The sequence below is a fragment of the Oryzias latipes genome, chromosome 12 (genome assembly GCF_002234675.1).
Source record: "Oryzias latipes chromosome 12, ASM223467v1".
NCBI lineage: Eukaryota > Metazoa > Chordata > Actinopteri > Beloniformes > Adrianichthyidae > Oryzias > Oryzias latipes.
The window spans coordinates 17,178,714-17,197,878 of NC_019870.2; the positions used below are offsets into that span (position 1 = coordinate 17,178,714).

Below are 19,165 nucleotides of genomic sequence, written 5' to 3' on the forward strand. Positions count from 1 at the left end.
ACATGAGAACTAAAACTACGTTAACTCCACCCTCTGCATCGCTTCTTCAAGCAATCACGTTTGATGAAAAGTCCATGTAAACGCACAGCATCCAAAGCTCTAACGTTCGCGTGTAACTACGCACTTTTTTAACCCTTGTGATATTTTGTGGGGTCCAGATGACCCCACTCCCAACGTTAACGTGCCTCCAAGGTACTTTAATGTTGGGAGTTGGGTCATCTAGACCCACTAGACAGTGCTCTGAACCTTTTTTCTTCAATGATTTGTGATCTTCACTGGTGTCCATGGATTACATGAAATCTTTCCACCTTTATCCACCTTTGTCATGGTAGGGAGAACACGCCAATGTAAGGGTGGGGTCATCTAAGATAGCACAAGGGTTAAGACGTACCAAACATATGGCCATTGAATTTACATTGAAAGTTAAACCAGGTCAAATTTTGACCAATTAGGGACTGGGATTTGGTGGTGACATATGGATGTCATCCCTGTTAACGTTTGAAAATTGATCATGATGCATAATAATAATTGTGTTTTGCGCCTAGACAGAATTATGTGACATCAAATCTTTCACACATCGGAATAGAGCTGTGAAAAAAATGTCTAGAGCAAGATTTGCACTGCTTTAAAATTTCACACCTAGCCTCTTCCAACTAGGTGGCAGACATGCAATAGTATCAGATGGGAAGAATCCAGTGTCAACATCATGAGCTAAACACGGGTTCCTCTGGCTAGAAATAATGGTCACTTGGAATGAGCAATAGACTGAATAAAAGTTACAGTATAAAACGACAGTGCAGAGCAAACCAAGCGAGAGTCTGTCTGACCACTTGGATCTGAATTTTCCTGCTAATCCTGGAGATGCTGAACAAACGTTTGTTACAGACAGCCATGAAATGTAAGAGGAACAATATTTGGAAATATTTGGCATTTGGACAAAATATGTCACATATTGGATCAGGTTTGTGATTCCTGTCATGACATGTTTTTCTTTTCTGAAACGACTTCATTTTGCTCGGCTGAACCATGTCGATAATGTAGTTGCTCTGCTCCAAAAACTGTTCCTTAAGTGCATCTAAATGTTGGCCGTGTGCAGCCCCGCCCCTCTTTTTAAGACCTTTTTTCCGCTTGATGTCTGCAAAATGGACCGGCTATGAGCCCGTAAGAGCCGCCATTGAAATCAATTTGGGCTCTCTTACATTTGGGATCCCATTTCACGTGGAAGTAAAGCAGGGTGTTTTGACGGCGAAGCCCCCATTTGAAAGACAAACTTGATGACTGCTCTGCCGCTTTAAGTGAAATATAATGTCTTCTCTCTGAACTGGCAGGACAGAACGAGTCCGTTTATGTTCTCCACTCTTAATGCTGCAGATGCTTCATCTGCAGACTGCTATGCCCTTGAACCTGGGGGGCCTGAGCCCATATACTCAGCCTATTGCACATTTGTGAAATGAAAGGGCATCAACCAAGAAGAATTTTAAAAGGGATTTCATTACTTGAGTCAGCCCTGCTCCGTAAATGTGTGTAAAAGCATCAACTGAATTATGTTTTTTTGTTTCCTTGCTGCTTTGTACAATTGCACATCATTAAGCTTAGAGCCCATGTCCCTTTGTAATATCCATATAACTATCCAGAATAATCAAAAGCTTTAGTGTGCATTTTGGGTATTTTTCTGCAAGTGCAGGCTGAATGTCTCTAGAAGGCTAAAAGGCAGGTTTGGTATCTTGGGTCTGTGCACGGAATCGATGGCTTGGAGCAAACTGTTGTGACTCTGAATTTCACTCACTCTAATGCCAACTTCCCATTCAATCTAATGGAAAGGCCCTTTTCTTACGGTGGCCCTGAAGTGCAAATCACATCAAACAAATCACTCAATGCAAAAATTAAAATTAAAAAAGAAAAAATTAAAAGGAAAACAAATGATAAAAACATGATCAATTTTAGAAATCCAAACAAAATTCCAGAAAAAAAAGCATAGATCGAAGGAAAACAAAACTATTCCAAAAAAGTGAAATAAAAATGAGTGCTGCGGGCCATAATAAAAAGGGAAACATTTTGGTAAACAAAGTTAATTTCCAGTTATTACAAATGAAATGTTAAAAAAAGAATGTTTGTTTGTTTGGTCACTTTTTTAACAATATTTCTTGAGCTTTCTGACCACGGCCACACCCAATTCTCTCTTTTATTTATTTATTTATTATGGCCCGCAGCAGCAGTCACTGACTGCAAGGACCATATTGTTTTCGCAGTTGGAACGACGACTTCGCCGCCTTTCAGCGAGAATGTGACCCCCGCCGCATGCTCGAAAAGTCACCAAAACGTGCACACACCTGGGATAAATTGCAAATGAATTTTCCACAGAGTCAACGTCACCCCCCCGAAGACGATGACATCACGGCCAGCGATCCCGTCAAAAAAATGAATGGGCCGAAAATCGCGTATGGGGCCCAACAAAATGTACTTCAAAATACAGTCGCGAAACCAAAACACACGTGTCGGGGATATCCCAAAGAAGTTTTGAAATCATTACGGGGCGGCCACCCGACCTACGGCTTGGCGGCCATTTTGTGGCGAACTCTGAGAATTGGCGATTTTCGTGTTTTCCCACGATATGGGGAAACGACACTTTTGTTTGAGCGATTTTCACGCAATTGCACACACTTGCTGCCAGCTCCAGTCTACCAACACCACAGAAGTGTCCTTGACCTTTGACCTTGGGAAAAGGCCGCCATCTGTAATTTTCTCAAAAAAGCACCTTTAGCACCAGATACAAACGAAAACTCGTCGTTGGAATTTTCATCAATCGTCTCGTAACTTTTCGGGCATCAACGGCCAGCTACTCTGGACAAAATGTTGGAATTAGAAGTTGCAGATTTTGAACGGCGTGCGCGTGGCGAGCTCGCAACCATTGCCATCTTAGCTAGCTCGCAAATTTTTCACCGGAATGTTGTGAAGAGGAAATATGCAATTCCCCGGCCCGCGCTGAACAAAACGATGTCACGCACGACAAGATCGATAAAGGAATGTGGGCGTGGTAAGCAAAAAAACGTCGCAAAAAAATGTGCCGACTCGGCAAAAACGAAAAAATTCGGAACTTTTTTTTGAGAATCGCCAAACGAAACCAATCTACCCTTGTTCGCGATATCTAAAGAAAGTTTTGAAATCATTACGGGATGGTGACACGACCTACTGTTTGGCGGCCATTTTGTGCCAAAATCTGCAATTTCGCCATTTTCGCGTTATTACACAACATGGAAAAATGAACTTTTTTTCCAGGGATTTTCACGAAATTTCATTCACATGTCCATAGTGTAAGTCTACAATCATCTCTGGAGTTTTTTCGACCTTTGACCTCGGAAAAAGGCAGCCATCTTGAATTTTATATAAGAAACACCTTTACCGCCGAATTCAAACGTAAACTTGTCTTTGGAATTTTTATCGATTGTTTCGAAACTTTTTGGGCATCAATGGCAAGCTACTGTGGAAAAAATGTTGGAAGTAGAAGTTGTAGATTTTGAACGGCGTGCGCGTGGCAAGCTAGCAAAGTGGCGCACTGTTATAACTCCCATGCCTTTCAATACAATACAGTGAAAATTGAATGCATGCATTCATGCCTGAAACTGAATACATTGAAAAACACTGGATATGGACATTTAAGGAATGATGGCGTGGCTATCATAAAACCACTGTTGCTAAGGACGACAAAAAGTTTACTTTTACCGATTTGTCTGAAACTGACGTCAATCTGTTCGTCCTCCTGAGGGGACCAAAACATAAAATGGTTGTTATGGAGATAAAAACAACAGAAAAGCCGCCATTTTGGAAAAAGTGGGTTTTTTATAAACTTATGACATATAGCTTTCACCAATGGAGGAATGTGTTTCACTGAGTCGATTGATGATGCTGATCGCAATGCTAGCACTTTTAGCTATGTTAGCATAACTAGCATAGTTAGCATAAGTAGCATTTTACGTAATGTGTTTTTCTGAGTCAGTTAATGATGGTGATCGCTATGCTAGCACTTTTAGCCACATTAGCATAGCTAGCATAGTTAGCATAATTAGCATTTTAGATAATGTGTTTTTCTGAGTCAATTAATGATGCTGATCGCTATGCTAGAGATTTTAGCCACATTAGCATAGCTAGCATAGTTAGCATAATTAGCATTTTACGTAATGTGTTTTTCTGATAGAGTTGATGATGCTGATCGCAATGCTAGCATTTTTAGCTACGTTAGCTACGTTAGCATAATTAGCAAACGCAGCCTTGACTAGCTTTTTATTTGTGGGCAGTGAGAGCAGCGGTGGTGCGTAGAGTTGGGCGTGGAAGGCGGGTTGCGTCTGCGGGCCATACAACGCCGCTTTCGGCTTTAATTAATTAATTAATTTATTTATTTATTTATTTATTTTATGATTCACTTTGCTTCATGGAAGTACAAAGGGATCCATCAGTTTCAGCATATAATTCAGAACAGAACATTTATGTCCCTCCCAACGTTATCCTCAATCTATCGGATTAGTTAAAACAAATTTCTAGAATATCAGCAACTTAAATCAGCTATAAGCACTAAATTCTGCTTGACCCAATTAGACCTAGACCTTCCCCCATACAGTAACACATTCCATTGACCTTAAAAATCCAAAGCTCACTTCCAAAATGTACAAGCTGATATCTAACATAGATGATACAATTTACTTACCCATGGCAAAGCCTCACCCAATTCTCAGTGAACTCTTTACAACAGTTTGGCCAAAACATCCTTCTGCTTTCCGTTTTTTTTTTCCTTCTTCCAAAATTTCAGACCATTGTCCAGTCAGTGGTGTCCCATAATAATGATAATGGATTGGATTTTTTTGTGCTCTTCCAGACGCTCAAAGAGCCTACAGTGTGTCCATTATTCATTCACTCCTCATTCCTTCTTGGTGATGGTGAACTACTGATGTAGCCACAGCTGCCCTGGCTGACAGGGCTGACGTAACTTTAATTAGTAACTTTAATTCTAATGTATGTAAGCATCCCACTCTGATCAAAACAAATGTTTGGAATATCATACAGCCTTCATTTACACTCAAACTGTACAAAAAAGAAAAATGACTGACAGAGGCGTGGCTGCCAGTTCACGCCTACAGCCCCTCTGACCATCACCGGGACATTCACACACATTCACACACCAGTGGAGCAACACTGGAGGCAAGGAGGGTGAAGTGTCTTGTCCAAGGACACACAACAGTTGACTGGGGGGATCGAACTGCCGACCCTTCAATCATTGGGCGACCTGCCACCATAATACCAACCTTTTGTGGTTTCTTTGTTTGTTTCATTTTTTTAACATTTCATCTTTATTTCTGGAAACTACTTTAGTTTTCAAAATCTTTTTTTGGCTCAGATCTTTTTTATATATTTATTTATTTATTTACTTTTACTTTTTTGTAATCAGCGCACTGTGTTCTGCTTACTGATTGGCTGTTGAGCTCATCTCTTCCGTGCAGTGTCTCTGAAACAGGATGCATTTAGTTACATACATCTTTAATCGCGATCAGATCTTTTTCATTTTATAATGCTGGAATTATTGTCTACAAAGGTTTGAACTTTGAGAGTTTAAACGAGAGAGAAAAGTCTGAAAATGTTCATGTCTGTCTGAGAAGTGTGCAGTGAGGAGCTTTACAGCCTTAAAACATCTGAAATCCTAGTTTCACCTATCGCTGAATATTTATGGAACTTATCCCTGGCGATAAGGGAAACCTGTATATTTGTTTTGCTTTTTTAATTGTTGTTTTGAGCTGTAACGTGGTTTTACGTTGAGTGATTTGTTGATGTGGCACCAGGGTATTTGCCTGACTAAGATGAATTTCTGGTGACTTTTTTATGGAATTACAAATCTGCCAATAAGTGAAAGGGCGTAAAGACAACTAAGCGGGCGTATTTAGAAACTGAGTGAGTGAACCTTAAAACCGCGCAGGCGCAATTCTAACTGAGAAGTGATCTTGCGCGGTCAATTCCTTTTTGCGCGCTCATGTGGATTTACGCTCAGTGTTAAGGGGCGTTTTTGTCACTTTTGGGGCAGGAACCTTTCTGGTTGATCTGATTGGCTGAAATTTGCATGGCCTATCGGCGAGGCAGAGGGGCGGGACCTTCATTTTCAGTGCGGGGGGGGTGGGGGGGTTAACAGGCGGCTCTTGAGCTGCGTGCGGCCCTCTGCCTTTTATCATATTTTCTATATTCACTACTTTCACAACCATAAGGCCGTGAAAGAAGACCCCCCCCCCCCCCCCCCCCCATAGTACAAAGGAGCAGATATGTGAATAATGCAGAACAACTTCGTTTGGAAACCCTGGAAATGCAAAGAGACACGATTATGAGGCATAGTTTAAACTGCAGCTATCAGCTACGCGGAGGAACACGGGAATAGACCAGAAGCAGTTCGGTTAAATTAGATCTTCACAGATTCGGACTTCCTGCTTCAATAACTCTTCTGATAAACGTTCAAATGTGTCAGCAAGTATCTCACTCATTTTGTATTAACACAGAGAGTGAACTACAAAAGCATTTTTAAAGAAAAAAATTCGTTTTTATTGCCTTTTAATCAGAATTGTTCGTTTCAAGCTGTGAATGCAAACAGAGCAGCGAGCCGGCTGCCAAGGGACCGTCAACAAAGTGCAACCTCTGTGAAACAGCATTCTGTCAAAATCAGTGAACTTTTAAAAAGCGAATAAATGTCTATATTTATATGAACTGGTAATGAAGACTCGTCAGCATAGTCATGCTACATTATTATTTATTATACTAATTTTTGTTAGAAAGTCAAAGTTAAAATTTAATAGAGACATGAATCATAACATAAATGCACTATAGCTCTGAAGATACTAAAGCTTCTGTCACCAAACCTCCTGTACTGAGTAATCATGACCTCATCGTCCTACTGCAACAAAGATTATGTCATAATTCACGTTGTTTATTGTTAGGAATTTTTCATATTGAAATATTGATCAGATGTGGTCAAAAATGCTCAATGGCTTTGAAGATGCTGTAGTTACTGACACAAAACTTCCTGTACTGATTAATCATGACCTTATTTTATTTTATTATATTATATTTTCCTACTAAAATAAAGATTTTGCAAAAAAAAAAATCTGGCATCTTCAGAGCTATTGAGGATTTTTGACCAAATCTGATCCATTTGTAAATATGAAAAATTCCTATAAATAAACAAAGTGAACTATTGACATTCTTTATTTTAGTATGACAATAAGGTCATGTCAAGTTACTGATAACTTTAGTCATGATTCATATCTATTAAAATTTGAAAAAGTATATGCAACAAGATAAAATAAAGATGGACTTTCCTACAAAATAGGTATTGTAACAAGAATATGCTTTATAATTTTATGATTTTTTTGTAAGATTATTGATTTTTACACAGTGGTGTTTCACAGTTCAGAGGTTGCACTTTGTTGACGGTCTCTTGGCAGCCGGCTGCTGCATGTCTGCATTCACAGTTTAAAGCGAACAATTCTGATTAAAAGGCAAAAAAACGATCTTTTTTCTTTAGAAATGCATTTGTGGTTCACTCTCTGTGTTAATACAAAAGGATTGAGATACTTGCTGACATATTTGAACGTTGATCAGAAGAGTTATTGAAGCAGGAAGTCTGAATCTTTGAAGATCTTTCTAACTTATCGAACCTCAGCTGCCAGAGAATTTAAAATAATGAATCCATGGTTCACAAGTGAGAACGCTGGAAAACTAACTCCGACAAGACAAGAAGACGCAGCAGCTGCTGAGTTTCCGCGGAAAAGGAAAGGCCTGTGTTGGAAGATCGACTCGAGGCTGAGCGCTGCTACTTCCAGCAGATGACCGTGAAATGCTGTCCATCGTCCCCCCTTACCGGGACGCAGCAACGGGCGAGTTACGCCACATTTTGGGACTGTAGGACTTAAACTTGGCCTGACGCGTCTGCTTTCACTGTTGTTTGGAGCCGCACGGCAAAGAGACGGAGTCTGATGATCATGAGGAAAGGGAAGCTGGCGTGTTTGATAGAGATGTAGTCCAGCTGTTCCAGATACAGAAGATGAGGACTTTGATGGATTATAAATGCTGATTGATGACTGTAAAAATAAATCACAACCAACTCAGTTTTGCGCTCGCTGCCTTTTTTAAACACACACCAGCGTGCACGTTTCACCGGTATGTGTGTTAACGTTAAATACAGAAAAAACACTCAAAACTGAAACGGCGCCGTTTAATCCAGTGCTGTTGTAAGGAGAGGAGGGGGTTATGAGAAATAATATGGCTTTAATTGTGTGTCTGTCTGGCAGGTCAGTGTGTGGTGTGGCTCTTTGACTATCACAGTTAGAGAAACTTGTTTGTCCCCCCTGTTAGAAGCAATCATAGAAAAAAAAACGCGGATGTAACGTGGATTAAAACATTAACCAACGACCCAAAACTAAGGTAAGAAAGTGCAGCGGGTTTTTCTGTGCTGTATGTTTTTCTCATGTGAAATTCACTGCATTTGTTACCGTTTTAATGCTTTTAATCCACGTTACAGCCGCCGTTCGATTTCTATTAAAGCCCCAAAATTAAAGTCCCGCCCCGCTGCTTGGCATGCAAATCAGATCAACCAGAAAGGTTCCTGCCCCTAAGTGATAAACACACCCCTGAATGCCGCCCCCAAGTGACAAAAACGCCCCCTTATCACTGAGCGTAAATCCAGGTGAGGGCGCAAAGGAGAACTGACCGAGGAGGATCACTGCTCAGTTAGGATTTCAGCCGTTCAGTTGTAAAATACGGGGTCGCTTGGTTAGAATTGCGCCATCACAGTTTTAAGGTTCACTCACTCAGTTTCTAAATACGCCCGCTTAGTTGTCTTTACGCCCTTTCAATTTTTGGCATTTATGTAATTCGATACTTTTAGTTCCAAAGTCTCATTTGACACTTTTTTTTTTGGACAACCTTGATAACAACACAAAATTTGGAAGTTAAAACTTTTCATTTTTTACCAGATTTTAAACACCTGAAATTGTCATATCTATCTACCTAAATTATGTAAACGAACCACTTAAAAATTGAACGTTGCATAGTAAATAATTTCCAGTTTTTGTACTGACTTTTAAAAATGCTCGGTGAATATTTCATCCCCAGAGGAAGAGTACAAACGACTGAGTGAAGCTCTGGCCGATGAAGGGACTTACAACGCGGTGGCCTTCAAATACAGCGCCGACTACTACGACCCCTCACAGCCCACAGAAGAGGAGGAGGCCAACAGGTTGTCCGGTAAGTTTGCCACGTCTAAGAGATGTGTTGGGGCAAACAGAATATAAAACTTCCTTTATGTAGCACAGACATTTACAGAAGCAGGAGCAGGTGGTTTATAGAGGCAGCAGTTCTGCTTCTGTAGCTAAATCACCTTGTTTATAAATGGCCTTAAAGAATCTTTCTGTTGTTGTTTTTTTTCCTTCTTTTATGTGACATTTTTGTTGCCCTTGTGTCCTACCTAAGCGAGCATCTGTGCACTCCCAGGTGTGAGGATGCTGCTTCTGTTGATGTCTGTCTGCAAGGCATAAATCTGTCTGTCTATATATGCAAGAACCGTCACACTAAAAAATCCCCTCCCCTCAGGCTCTCCACAAATATCATATGCAGCACATTGGTCTTTATTGCTTTCTCCATCACTTTATTCTGAAAGAAAAACATGCTCATACCCGAATTAAAGCTTAATCTTAATCCTGGCCCAATTTAGCGCTAAAATCAATTCTTCTTTCCTTTAAAAAGACGTTTGACAGCAAGTTTTTCCTCTGTTCTTTTTTTTATCTTCCTTTTTTTGTTTTTCAAAACGTAAACAAATTTCTCCTTATAAATGCTTCTCTGTGCTGTTAAATCAAGTAAAATTGCCCCATTGTACAGTCCTATTTTGTACCTTTAAATACAGTCTCAAAAGATTAAAATAATGTTTTCCTCTTCTTCTGTCAAAGTCACATAAGCCTGATTGTTATTTGGAGAAATCCTATTTTTGGCGCGTTCTAAAAGGACCAATTCTGAAATCTGCCCAAATTTCCATTTTTTACCTGTGTAACAGTTGCAGGTCTTTATTATGTTTTGTCTTGTATAGTGTGATTTTATTTACAGCATACTTGGCCAGCAACAGTTTAAATGCCAAAACATATATATATATTTTTTCCAATCCCAAATATTCACATCAGGATAATTATTTATTCAACCTTTTCTTTTTTCCCTTTTGTCATAGCTATACACACCATTGCAGCCAAGATTATTTTTTTTGTCCTAAATTTCTATTAAGATGCTATGCAATAACAAATAAAATGCATTTCTGTTTATTGGCTCTATGTATGGAAGTTCCATATATTTGTTTCAATCAGTTCCTAAGGCTTTGCAGAGGGGCAGAGTTTGTCGTTTCTTTTCGTTCTGCTTGGTTGTAAAAGAGAATGAATTGGCTGTAGTGCTCTATTAGCATTTCAATCTTGTTTCTACCTGACCTCTGTGTTATCACCAAGATAAAAGGCTAAAGTGGTATTTCTCTGTAATGCATTAATGCAGAAGACAGAATAATAAAACGGGGACCTATTTTATTTAACTTTTTTTAACTTGTCCTGTCCAACCCCTGAGCAGACACATAGGAGCTGAAGGTCTCTTCTGTTGGACATATTTTACTGTTACAACAAGGGGTTCTGGATCTTCTGACACAGAAGGTTTATATTTGTATAAACCCCTTTTGTAATTTAGGCTAAATGTTATTTATGTTGATAATATTTGTTTCCTTCCTAAATTAATTTATTAATTTTTGTTGGACCGGATGGAAAAGAAGAGGAAGGAAGGGAAGGATGTTGGAGACGGGGGGTAAGGGCACAGAAGAAAGGGGCAAAAAGGGGAGTTACGGAAGTCTGTAGGAGGATTACAGAGGTGCTTTGGGGCTACAATCATTAAGCAACAAGATGCTGGAGGATTATCATCATGACTGTCTGGTATAAATGTTAGTCAAAAGGGGCGGGGCCTGTCCACAAATACTCAATTGTCACAAACATACCTGTTGGCTCCAAAACCCTTGACATACATTTATGTCAACATGTAATCAACACAACTACAGTCCTCACGCACATATGCAGACAAACAACGGGGACATATTTCTTCTTCTTCTTTTATTTTATTTTTTTATAGTTTTGGAACTTTTTGTGTTGTAAACAGTTTTGTGTCAGATGCTTCACTGTGATTCATTTCACTATTAAACATTGTTTCTGTTTTGATGTCTTTTCATACACACAGAAGAGGCAGAGCCTGCAGAGAGTGAAGAACCATTTGTTGCTCCCCCAGGACTTGATATCCCTCCAGACGTCGAGCTGGTGAGTCAAACAGTTGCTTGCACGCGTAGACATAGTTTTATTTTGTGCAAATGTTCCTAAATCTTTAAACTTGAGGTGTAACCGAACACAGTATTCAGGCTGTCACATTATTTTCAATTTTAGTGTTGCAATCACAGAAAATAAAGGGAATTTATAAAGAAGCTTAAGATACTTGTGTTCACTCTGATATAGTCATAAAAACTGTTAAAAAGAAATAGTACCAACATTTTAAAGTATCTTATTGATCCTCAAGGAGAAATTATTCTGTTGGAGTGCAAAGTGTCTGTCCATAAAGTAAAAATTGTTTCATATTGTTTCTGTAGATGAGAACGACCTTCTATCCCAGTGTTTGTGGCTGTGGGGCAAAGAAAACACTCAAACTGAAGATCCTCTGTCGTTTTATCAATACTTTGTGCAAAATTATCTGTAATACTTTGTCACTTAAAACAAAGGTCAACTGCTCAAAGACTTGCACAGTCAGCTCTGTAGTTCCAGGGCAGTCCTCAGCAAAAAGCTCTCTGAAACTGAATGTGTGGCTTCAGTGCTGCTCCCCTATTAAATGACGGCGTGTTAAAAGAGCCTCTTCATCACAGACTTGTGGAAAACATTCAGCATCTTTCTGCAAATGCTGACAAGACGCATACACTTCTTAAAGTAATACACTGCTTTCTTCTGTTTTGCAAGTATCCTGTTGTACAAACAAACAGGACCCCCTTGTAAAGAGGTTTTTAATCTCAATGGGACTTTCCTGGTTTAATAAAGGTTAAATAAAAAAAGAAAAACAGCTGGGTAACAAAAAAAAAAATGCAAAAATGCATTGAAATGATTGTATAAAGTTATACATCTGCCAAGCAGTTGGATTGATTTGTTCATTTTCCTAAATTTAAAACACATTTTTCTTTTTTTTGTCTACATTAGGTATCACAGCATATGTATGTTTTATGCTAAATACCAGTGTATGTGTTAGACGGTAGTCAAATGTGGCCTAAAGCTCTAGAATTGCAATATATCGATCAATATATTTGCTTTTAGGGTATTGTTAACCTTTCGGCAAACCCTGTCAGGAATCGCCCCAGTGAGCCTTCAAAGAGTACCTACCTCATTTGGTTAGGCAGAGATTTTTACGCCGGCTGCCTTTCTTGACACAAGCCTGTATTTTTATTCGGTCTCGAGACCAGCACAGGGAAACCCAGATTGGACCCCTTTGTGGCTACACAGTTAGACAGTAGTGTGAATGGGCCTTGCCCAAGAAGAAGCTTATTGTACCCCCTGGGAAACGAACCCTAGTTTTCCATGCGCCAGGCCTACACGCCACCAATGGAGCTAAATCTACTGGTCTACTACCTTGGATACATCATCAGTATTGTCTCTTGGAGCCATGGGTTGTTTCGGGTTTCACAACATGTACCCTCATTCAGGCGAACCTTAAGTGGATTTTGTAGCAAATTTTGTGTTCTTACTCTTGAAAAAGTGGTTTGGGATGTAAACCCTCCTCATCCCACGTTGCCAATCGTCCTTTGTCTTTAGATTGCCTTACAGTCTTGCAGTGTGTCCTTGGTTGTCACTGTTGCTCCAGAAAATTTCAATATTACACTATTCAGTATGTCAATATCACAACAGAACAATTTGCCACTTAAACTTATAACAGTAGTAAAGGACATAGATTTTAGGATTAAAACAAAAAACAACAAAATTCTTGTACAGAAAAAAGCAAAGGTGTAAAAGTGGATTTGCAATCGTACTGATACATTTTTGAAGACAGATGAAGCTACCTGCATAAGTGGCAGAGCGTTTCAAGTAAGACCAGATTTCATGATTCTCCCTGAAGACAGTTGGTGTCTTCAGGGAGTGGTGCAGCGGTAGGGCGGTCGTCCCATGATCGTAAGGTTGCAGGTTCGATTCCCGCCTTGCACGCCCATGAGTCAAAGTGTCCTTGGGCAAGACACTGAACCCCACCTTGCCTCTGGTGGTAGGCGGGCGCCTGTGTTTGGCAGCGGAGCGACCACCAGTGTGTGACTGTGTGTGTGAATGTGTGTGTGACTGGGTGAATGGGTCTGTGACTGTAAAGCGCTTTGTCCTTGTAGGAAGAAAGGCGCTATATAAGTATACGCCATTTTTAAAGATTTTCCAAATGTATTGATTTCATTCTTGGAAAATTGTTTATTGCGGCATTATCTACCTATGAGGAGGATATTTCTTCAACTTTCTTAGTGCAGTTGTAACAGGCACAAGACTCACACATGCAGCATTTAAGGTAGTTTTAAACCATGAGTTTGATTAGTATTGTATTATACTATAATAGATCAATTGATCTTTATTTGTCATTGTCATGCATACAATGAAATTAAAAGTGCCTTCTGGTCAGTGCAACATTCATACTTTAAAAAAAGTAAACAACTTACTAATAAAATAATGAATAATACATAAAACTCCATAAAAAGTGTTTCAATATGTGTTAAAAATAAAAAAAATTGAGAAATAATAATAATAATAATTAACATAAGAATGTTGAGATTTGCCTGTAAAGACCTCTGAATCCTGTAGAAACTTCCCTCTAACATCTGTAAGGCTTAATAGACATTAAAGCAGAAGTAGGTTTGCTCTTTTTCAACCACAGGTAATTACTTATAAATACATCATACTGAAAACTCGATGTACCTGAATGCAGTTAATCTCAGTCGCTCCTCTAAAAGCTGTGGTTTTGGCACTATGATAGACTGGAGCAGTCAAATGTTTATTAGCCTAATATGCAAGAGCACTAACATGCGCAATGATTTTTAGGAGCCAAATACATCAGCGATTCTCTGGACAGTTTTAATCATCTGCTGGAGAAGCAAGTGAGACGTGCACATCCATGCCAGTTTGTCACGTCGCCAGTGAGGATGCCTTCTGTTTCTCTTCTTTAGGAGCTTACTAAAACTAGACATTAAGATCTGAAAGCTCATAAAAATGCTCGAATAAAGGTGTGAGGTGTTTTGTCCAAGATACAGATGTATGGCTACAGGAACAGGTTATCGGTAGTAGGGCTTTCTAGATACATAAACTGTTCACCTCTTTTTACTTGTGCTCCATTGATGAACATTGTTTGCTCTGGTTGTAACAGATTTCAAGATAGTCACTTTTTTATTATGTGTACTGCTGTCTCTTCAGGTCTGGCTGTGCAGTTATTGTAGAGAAAAATCAATGTAGGGGATAGCTCTCAAACTACCTAGATACATGATAGGTCAACCAGTGGATAGAGTCTTAACGCTGCAGACGTCTTTATCAATCAATCATTACTTGATTTTAAAATCATCAATCTTGTCTACTTAAATTCTTAATAGGACATTTGTCATTATCAACCCATAAGTCCAACCATACCCAATTTGGTTTTATTCTTACACTAAACTCGACCATCCTCATTAGTCATAAATTATCGTTAGATTAAGTGCAATACCCATGAGCTTTTCTGATTACCCATGAGCTTTTCTGGACAAAAAAAAGGAAACCTGTTGGGAGAGGTAGGGTTCGATTTTAGTAGTCATGTTAAAAAAAACATGCTATGTAAAGCCAATAAATTCCAGATTACTCGTGTTATCTTGGACAATGAAAATATTTTTACTGTGAACTTTAAATTGAAGCACCAGCAGAGCATTGTCCAGCTTTATAATGTAGGTATAGAGGATAAATAGAATCAGGAATCCATCAGAGGGCCAGCTCATGTTGAATGTTTTGGAGATTAATCCTGGGAAGCAGATTGAGATGGTTTAGACCAGGGGCCAGCAATGTTTATGTCATGAAGTACCAGTTGGAAATTTTGTCCGTAGCTACTGTGCCAGCATCAACCATAATGTGAACTATAATACAAAGAAACATTTCCATTTTATCAGAAATGTTTTTAAATTCACCAACAGCAGGTCAAATATCTTTTTAAACATATTTTGGCAGTAACTCAAAAAAATGTTTTTATTACAATATTGCACAAAGAAACATTGTGCAAAGTTGCATCTATATTTGAAACAAAAAGTACTACGTTTGTGGTATGTCATACCTACTGCAATAGAATTGGATATGTCAAAACAAAATACCATCAACATTTCTAAGAACTTCACCATTAAGATGACAAAAAAGTGTATTTTAGCTTATTTATCTTTTGGTACATTATGAGACAGCCTAAGTAACTTAATGTAAGTTCATTCTGTGATAGTGCTTTTGTTGCATGTAAAATTAGAGGTTTTTCCTTTTTCCTTAGTATGCTAATTATAGTAATATAAATTTTCCTAAATTGAACATTATTATTTTGTTCATCCTCATTAAATGGAATGGCGATTAGCTGTAAGATTAACTTTTAAGCTTCGTGCTTTTCCCCACTGACGTACACGGTCCATCCACAGATGCACTTATTTCACAGCGTTTTCATTTCCCCCTTGGCAAACATTGTTTTGGGTTTGGTTTTTATCTATTGGTGGGCTGGGTCAAAGTAACAGCGCAGCGTGATTGGATCCTTTCCATATGACCCCATGGAGGAAAAAAAGCTCATTGTTTGAGGAGATTGTCACCCAAACCCTTACTTTATTTCAAATCAGAAATAATACTACAAACAGACAACAGACTGCCACTGTCTGCTCTCCGCATGCCAACTGTGGCACGCCTGCCCTGGCTTGCCGGCTCCTGGTTTAGAAATATTGAAAGGAGGAACATATATAATATTGGTAAAGGATGCTGAGGTTGGAGCTGCCAAACAAGAGGTTCGTGGACATGAGGGTGGTTGACGTAAACGAGAAAATCGCTGAGGGTATGCACACACAGATGCAGATTATTCACTGTCAACTTACTAAGAGAACGGCCGAAAGGTAAAGAAGTTGTCTCTTCGTTGGACAATGGAATAATTTAGCAGGACTGATGACAAATGGCTTTCATTTTGATGAGGCATCGACAGTGTTTTGGGGTTTGCCACTCTTTGCTCTTTACAGACTACTGATGAGGATGAATCACTCAAAGGGCTTAAGGGTTGCAATAATTACTAATGGGATGTGTCTTGTTCTGCTGATTTCCACTTTCTCAGAAATAATTTTATCACAGTAAAGGGCTCTTAGCATGGAAATGTCTAAACCCTAAATGGTCGTCCTTCGGTTAATCACAGGTTTTTTTGTATCTTAGTGGTCGTTTGCTTTAAGACTAGTGTTCCTGTTTCTCGTTTTTTAAATTTTTTTTATTCATTTATTTTCTAGCCGGCAACCGTGAAGACCCACAACATCATTGAGAGGACAGCCAACTTTGTGTGTCAACAGGGAGCTCAGTTTGAGATCGTGCTAAAAGCAAAGCAGGCTGGTAATTCCCAATTTGACTTCCTGCGCTTCGACCACTACCTGAACCCGTATTACAAGCACATTCTGAAGGCCATGAAAGACGGCAAATACAAAGTGGCCTCTACTGGGAAGCAGGAACAGTCACAAGGTAAGTTCTAGAAGCATCCACTGTGTACATAGCTTTCTGACATTTTCCGCTTTGGTATTCATTGAAAATATTCCTTGACACATATTATTAACATGTTCTTGTCGTCATTTATTTTCTTTCTTTTTTTTTAAACTAGAGTCAAATTCTGATGATTCCGATGATGATTGTGATGGCAACTACCTCCATCCCAGCCTTTTTGCCCCCAAAAGGTGCTCCCGCCTGGAGGAGCTGACTAGGGTAATGTTGATAAATAAACTTTTCATTTCCTGTTATAAGGCTTTCCTGCTAAAAGTTTCTTCTCTACTTGGAATTTAATTTCCAGATGCAACAAAGATTCTGTGCTTATCTTCTGGTGATGTTAAACTGCATCTTTTCTATTTTCATCTTTATGAGTATAATTTTTTAAGACCCATTCCGATGAAAATCTTGTTTTTGGTGTTTTTAACATGTTCTTGAGGACATTTATTAAGAATAAATTGAAACATATTTACTCAAATAGTTTTGAATCTGGAACAGACACAAAAATGCAGTTTGAAAAACGTATATAACCTGTGCGGGTTGCTCAGCACTAACTGTCCCACTTTTTAAATGGCTCAAAATATGATTGGAGCGAGTCTTTTAAAATTACAAACCATAAAGACGCCTAAACTGTATTATGATTTAGGTTTCTGACTCCTGTGATTTTAAGTTAGGGGTGTCCCAACCTGATATTAATACAAAAACGGGTCAGATTTTATCAAACTGCATTAAAAATCTCAGAAAAGTAGTCCATTTCCTCTCTGAAGCTTATAAATTAAGCATATATATTCTCTCCGGCATATATATTTAGTACCATCGCTCACATAGGCATAATAGAATGCAGTGGGAAAGCTTCACTAGAGTGAAATTGCAAATTCGGCGGTGTGGCAGTTTAATCTTTTCATTTAAGTCCAAAAAAGTGCAAAGCAGGTTAGTTAAAACAGAACATTTAATACATCATCATAAGAAAGTATATGTTGACTTTTTCAAGACTACCAAGATGAAAAACAATCCTCTTTATTCTTATAACAACCAACACTGTCCCAAAAACCTGCAATGTGGGACAAATATCAACAGGACAGAAATGTCCAAAAATAAAGTGCTGCACACGTGGATATAACAAATGCTGTTTGTTAGCTTAGCCACTGATATCTGGACCTCAGACCATTATTTACTGTCTGGATTTTTAAGTCTAAAAAAGAAACTACATGGATGGACAGAGAGTTGTTTCTCCCCTCCTCAGCTGTACTTACTTGATAATATTGCTTTGTTGAAGTTATTTCAATTATTTTTTTGGATCTTTTAATTTGTTAATATTGTATCTATGTGTTATATGTTCCTATGTTTCGGGTTCAAAAGGTTAATACTTACTGTTGCTGACTGTTGTTGTCAGTCTTAGTAATAGTACTTCATGAAGCCTCTCACCAATTCCCACTTCAAAGTAGATAAAAGTCTGATTTATCCTAAAATAGGATTGAACGGATACTGGTATCGACAGATAGTGTACCCAGACTAAATGCTGCAATGTCAGTATTGTATCAAAAGTTGTCCCTACTTTAAATCACACTAACACATTTATTTTGGATGTGCGGTGCACAGTGTGTCTTTGTGATCTCTGTTTTGTACATAATCCTCTGAGAAAATCTTTTCCTGTGTTTATGATTTAAATGGAGGACAATCGGACTCAACTTGAAAGGTCTAATTATTTTTTTGCAGCCTCTCAAGGTAATGGACCCTGATCATCCGCTGGCTGCACTCGTTCGGAAAGCTCAGCAGGAAAGAAACGGGGTGGCCCCTGTGGAAACCAAACCAGAGGAGGCTCCAACCAGCACACCCATCCAGTATTCTGCTGAGCGTGAGCATACCCTTTGTTTTTATCTAACAGAGAAAGGGCAGAGCATTACAGATAACTGTACAACAACTTTGCAGTGAGCTACTCTTTAAAGTTATTCTTACGACCATTTGGTTTACAACAGAACTCTTAGTTTCTAACCTAGTATTAGGTTTCTTATATTCCATGACAGGGTAGATCTCCTGAGAGCAGCAGTACTTGACCTGAATCAGCTCACACATATCTTGCCCTGAAGCTGGGCTCTGTATTGGGTTAGACTTAAGTAGACAGAAGATCTTACTTTTTCTAGTTCAGTCAGACCACGCAGAGCCCAAAATGTCTGAATAACAATCTTTTAATGCAGGCGAATAAAGCAAGCATTTAGAAAGCTACCCTTACATTTACTTGAAAATGCTGCTGTTAACATTTTTTTTATTATTATTTAAGGTCTATAGGTGACTTTTATGAATTCTGGTCACAGATTATAGCAGAAATTTGAGGGTTTACTGTGACCTCAGCTGAGATAGCT

At 38.8% G+C, this 19,165-nt stretch overlaps 1 protein-coding gene across 2 annotated transcripts in view; it reads left to right on the forward strand.

Annotated features, from left to right (window-relative positions):
• Positions 1-19,165, forward strand: part of sfswap (splicing factor SWAP) — a 62,056-nt gene that overhangs the window by 4,377 nt on the left and 38,514 nt on the right. For both annotated transcript variants that reach the window (XM_011481916.1, XM_020707781.1), the window contains exons 3-7: positions 9,139-9,270; positions 11,275-11,351; positions 16,562-16,787; positions 16,924-17,024; positions 18,522-18,660. In XM_011481916.1, the coding sequence (XP_011480218.1) occupies positions 9,139-9,270; positions 11,275-11,351; positions 16,562-16,787; positions 16,924-17,024; positions 18,522-18,660 (675 nt within the window). The remainder of the gene's footprint in view (positions 1-9,138; positions 9,271-11,274; positions 11,352-16,561; positions 16,788-16,923; positions 17,025-18,521; positions 18,661-19,165) is intronic.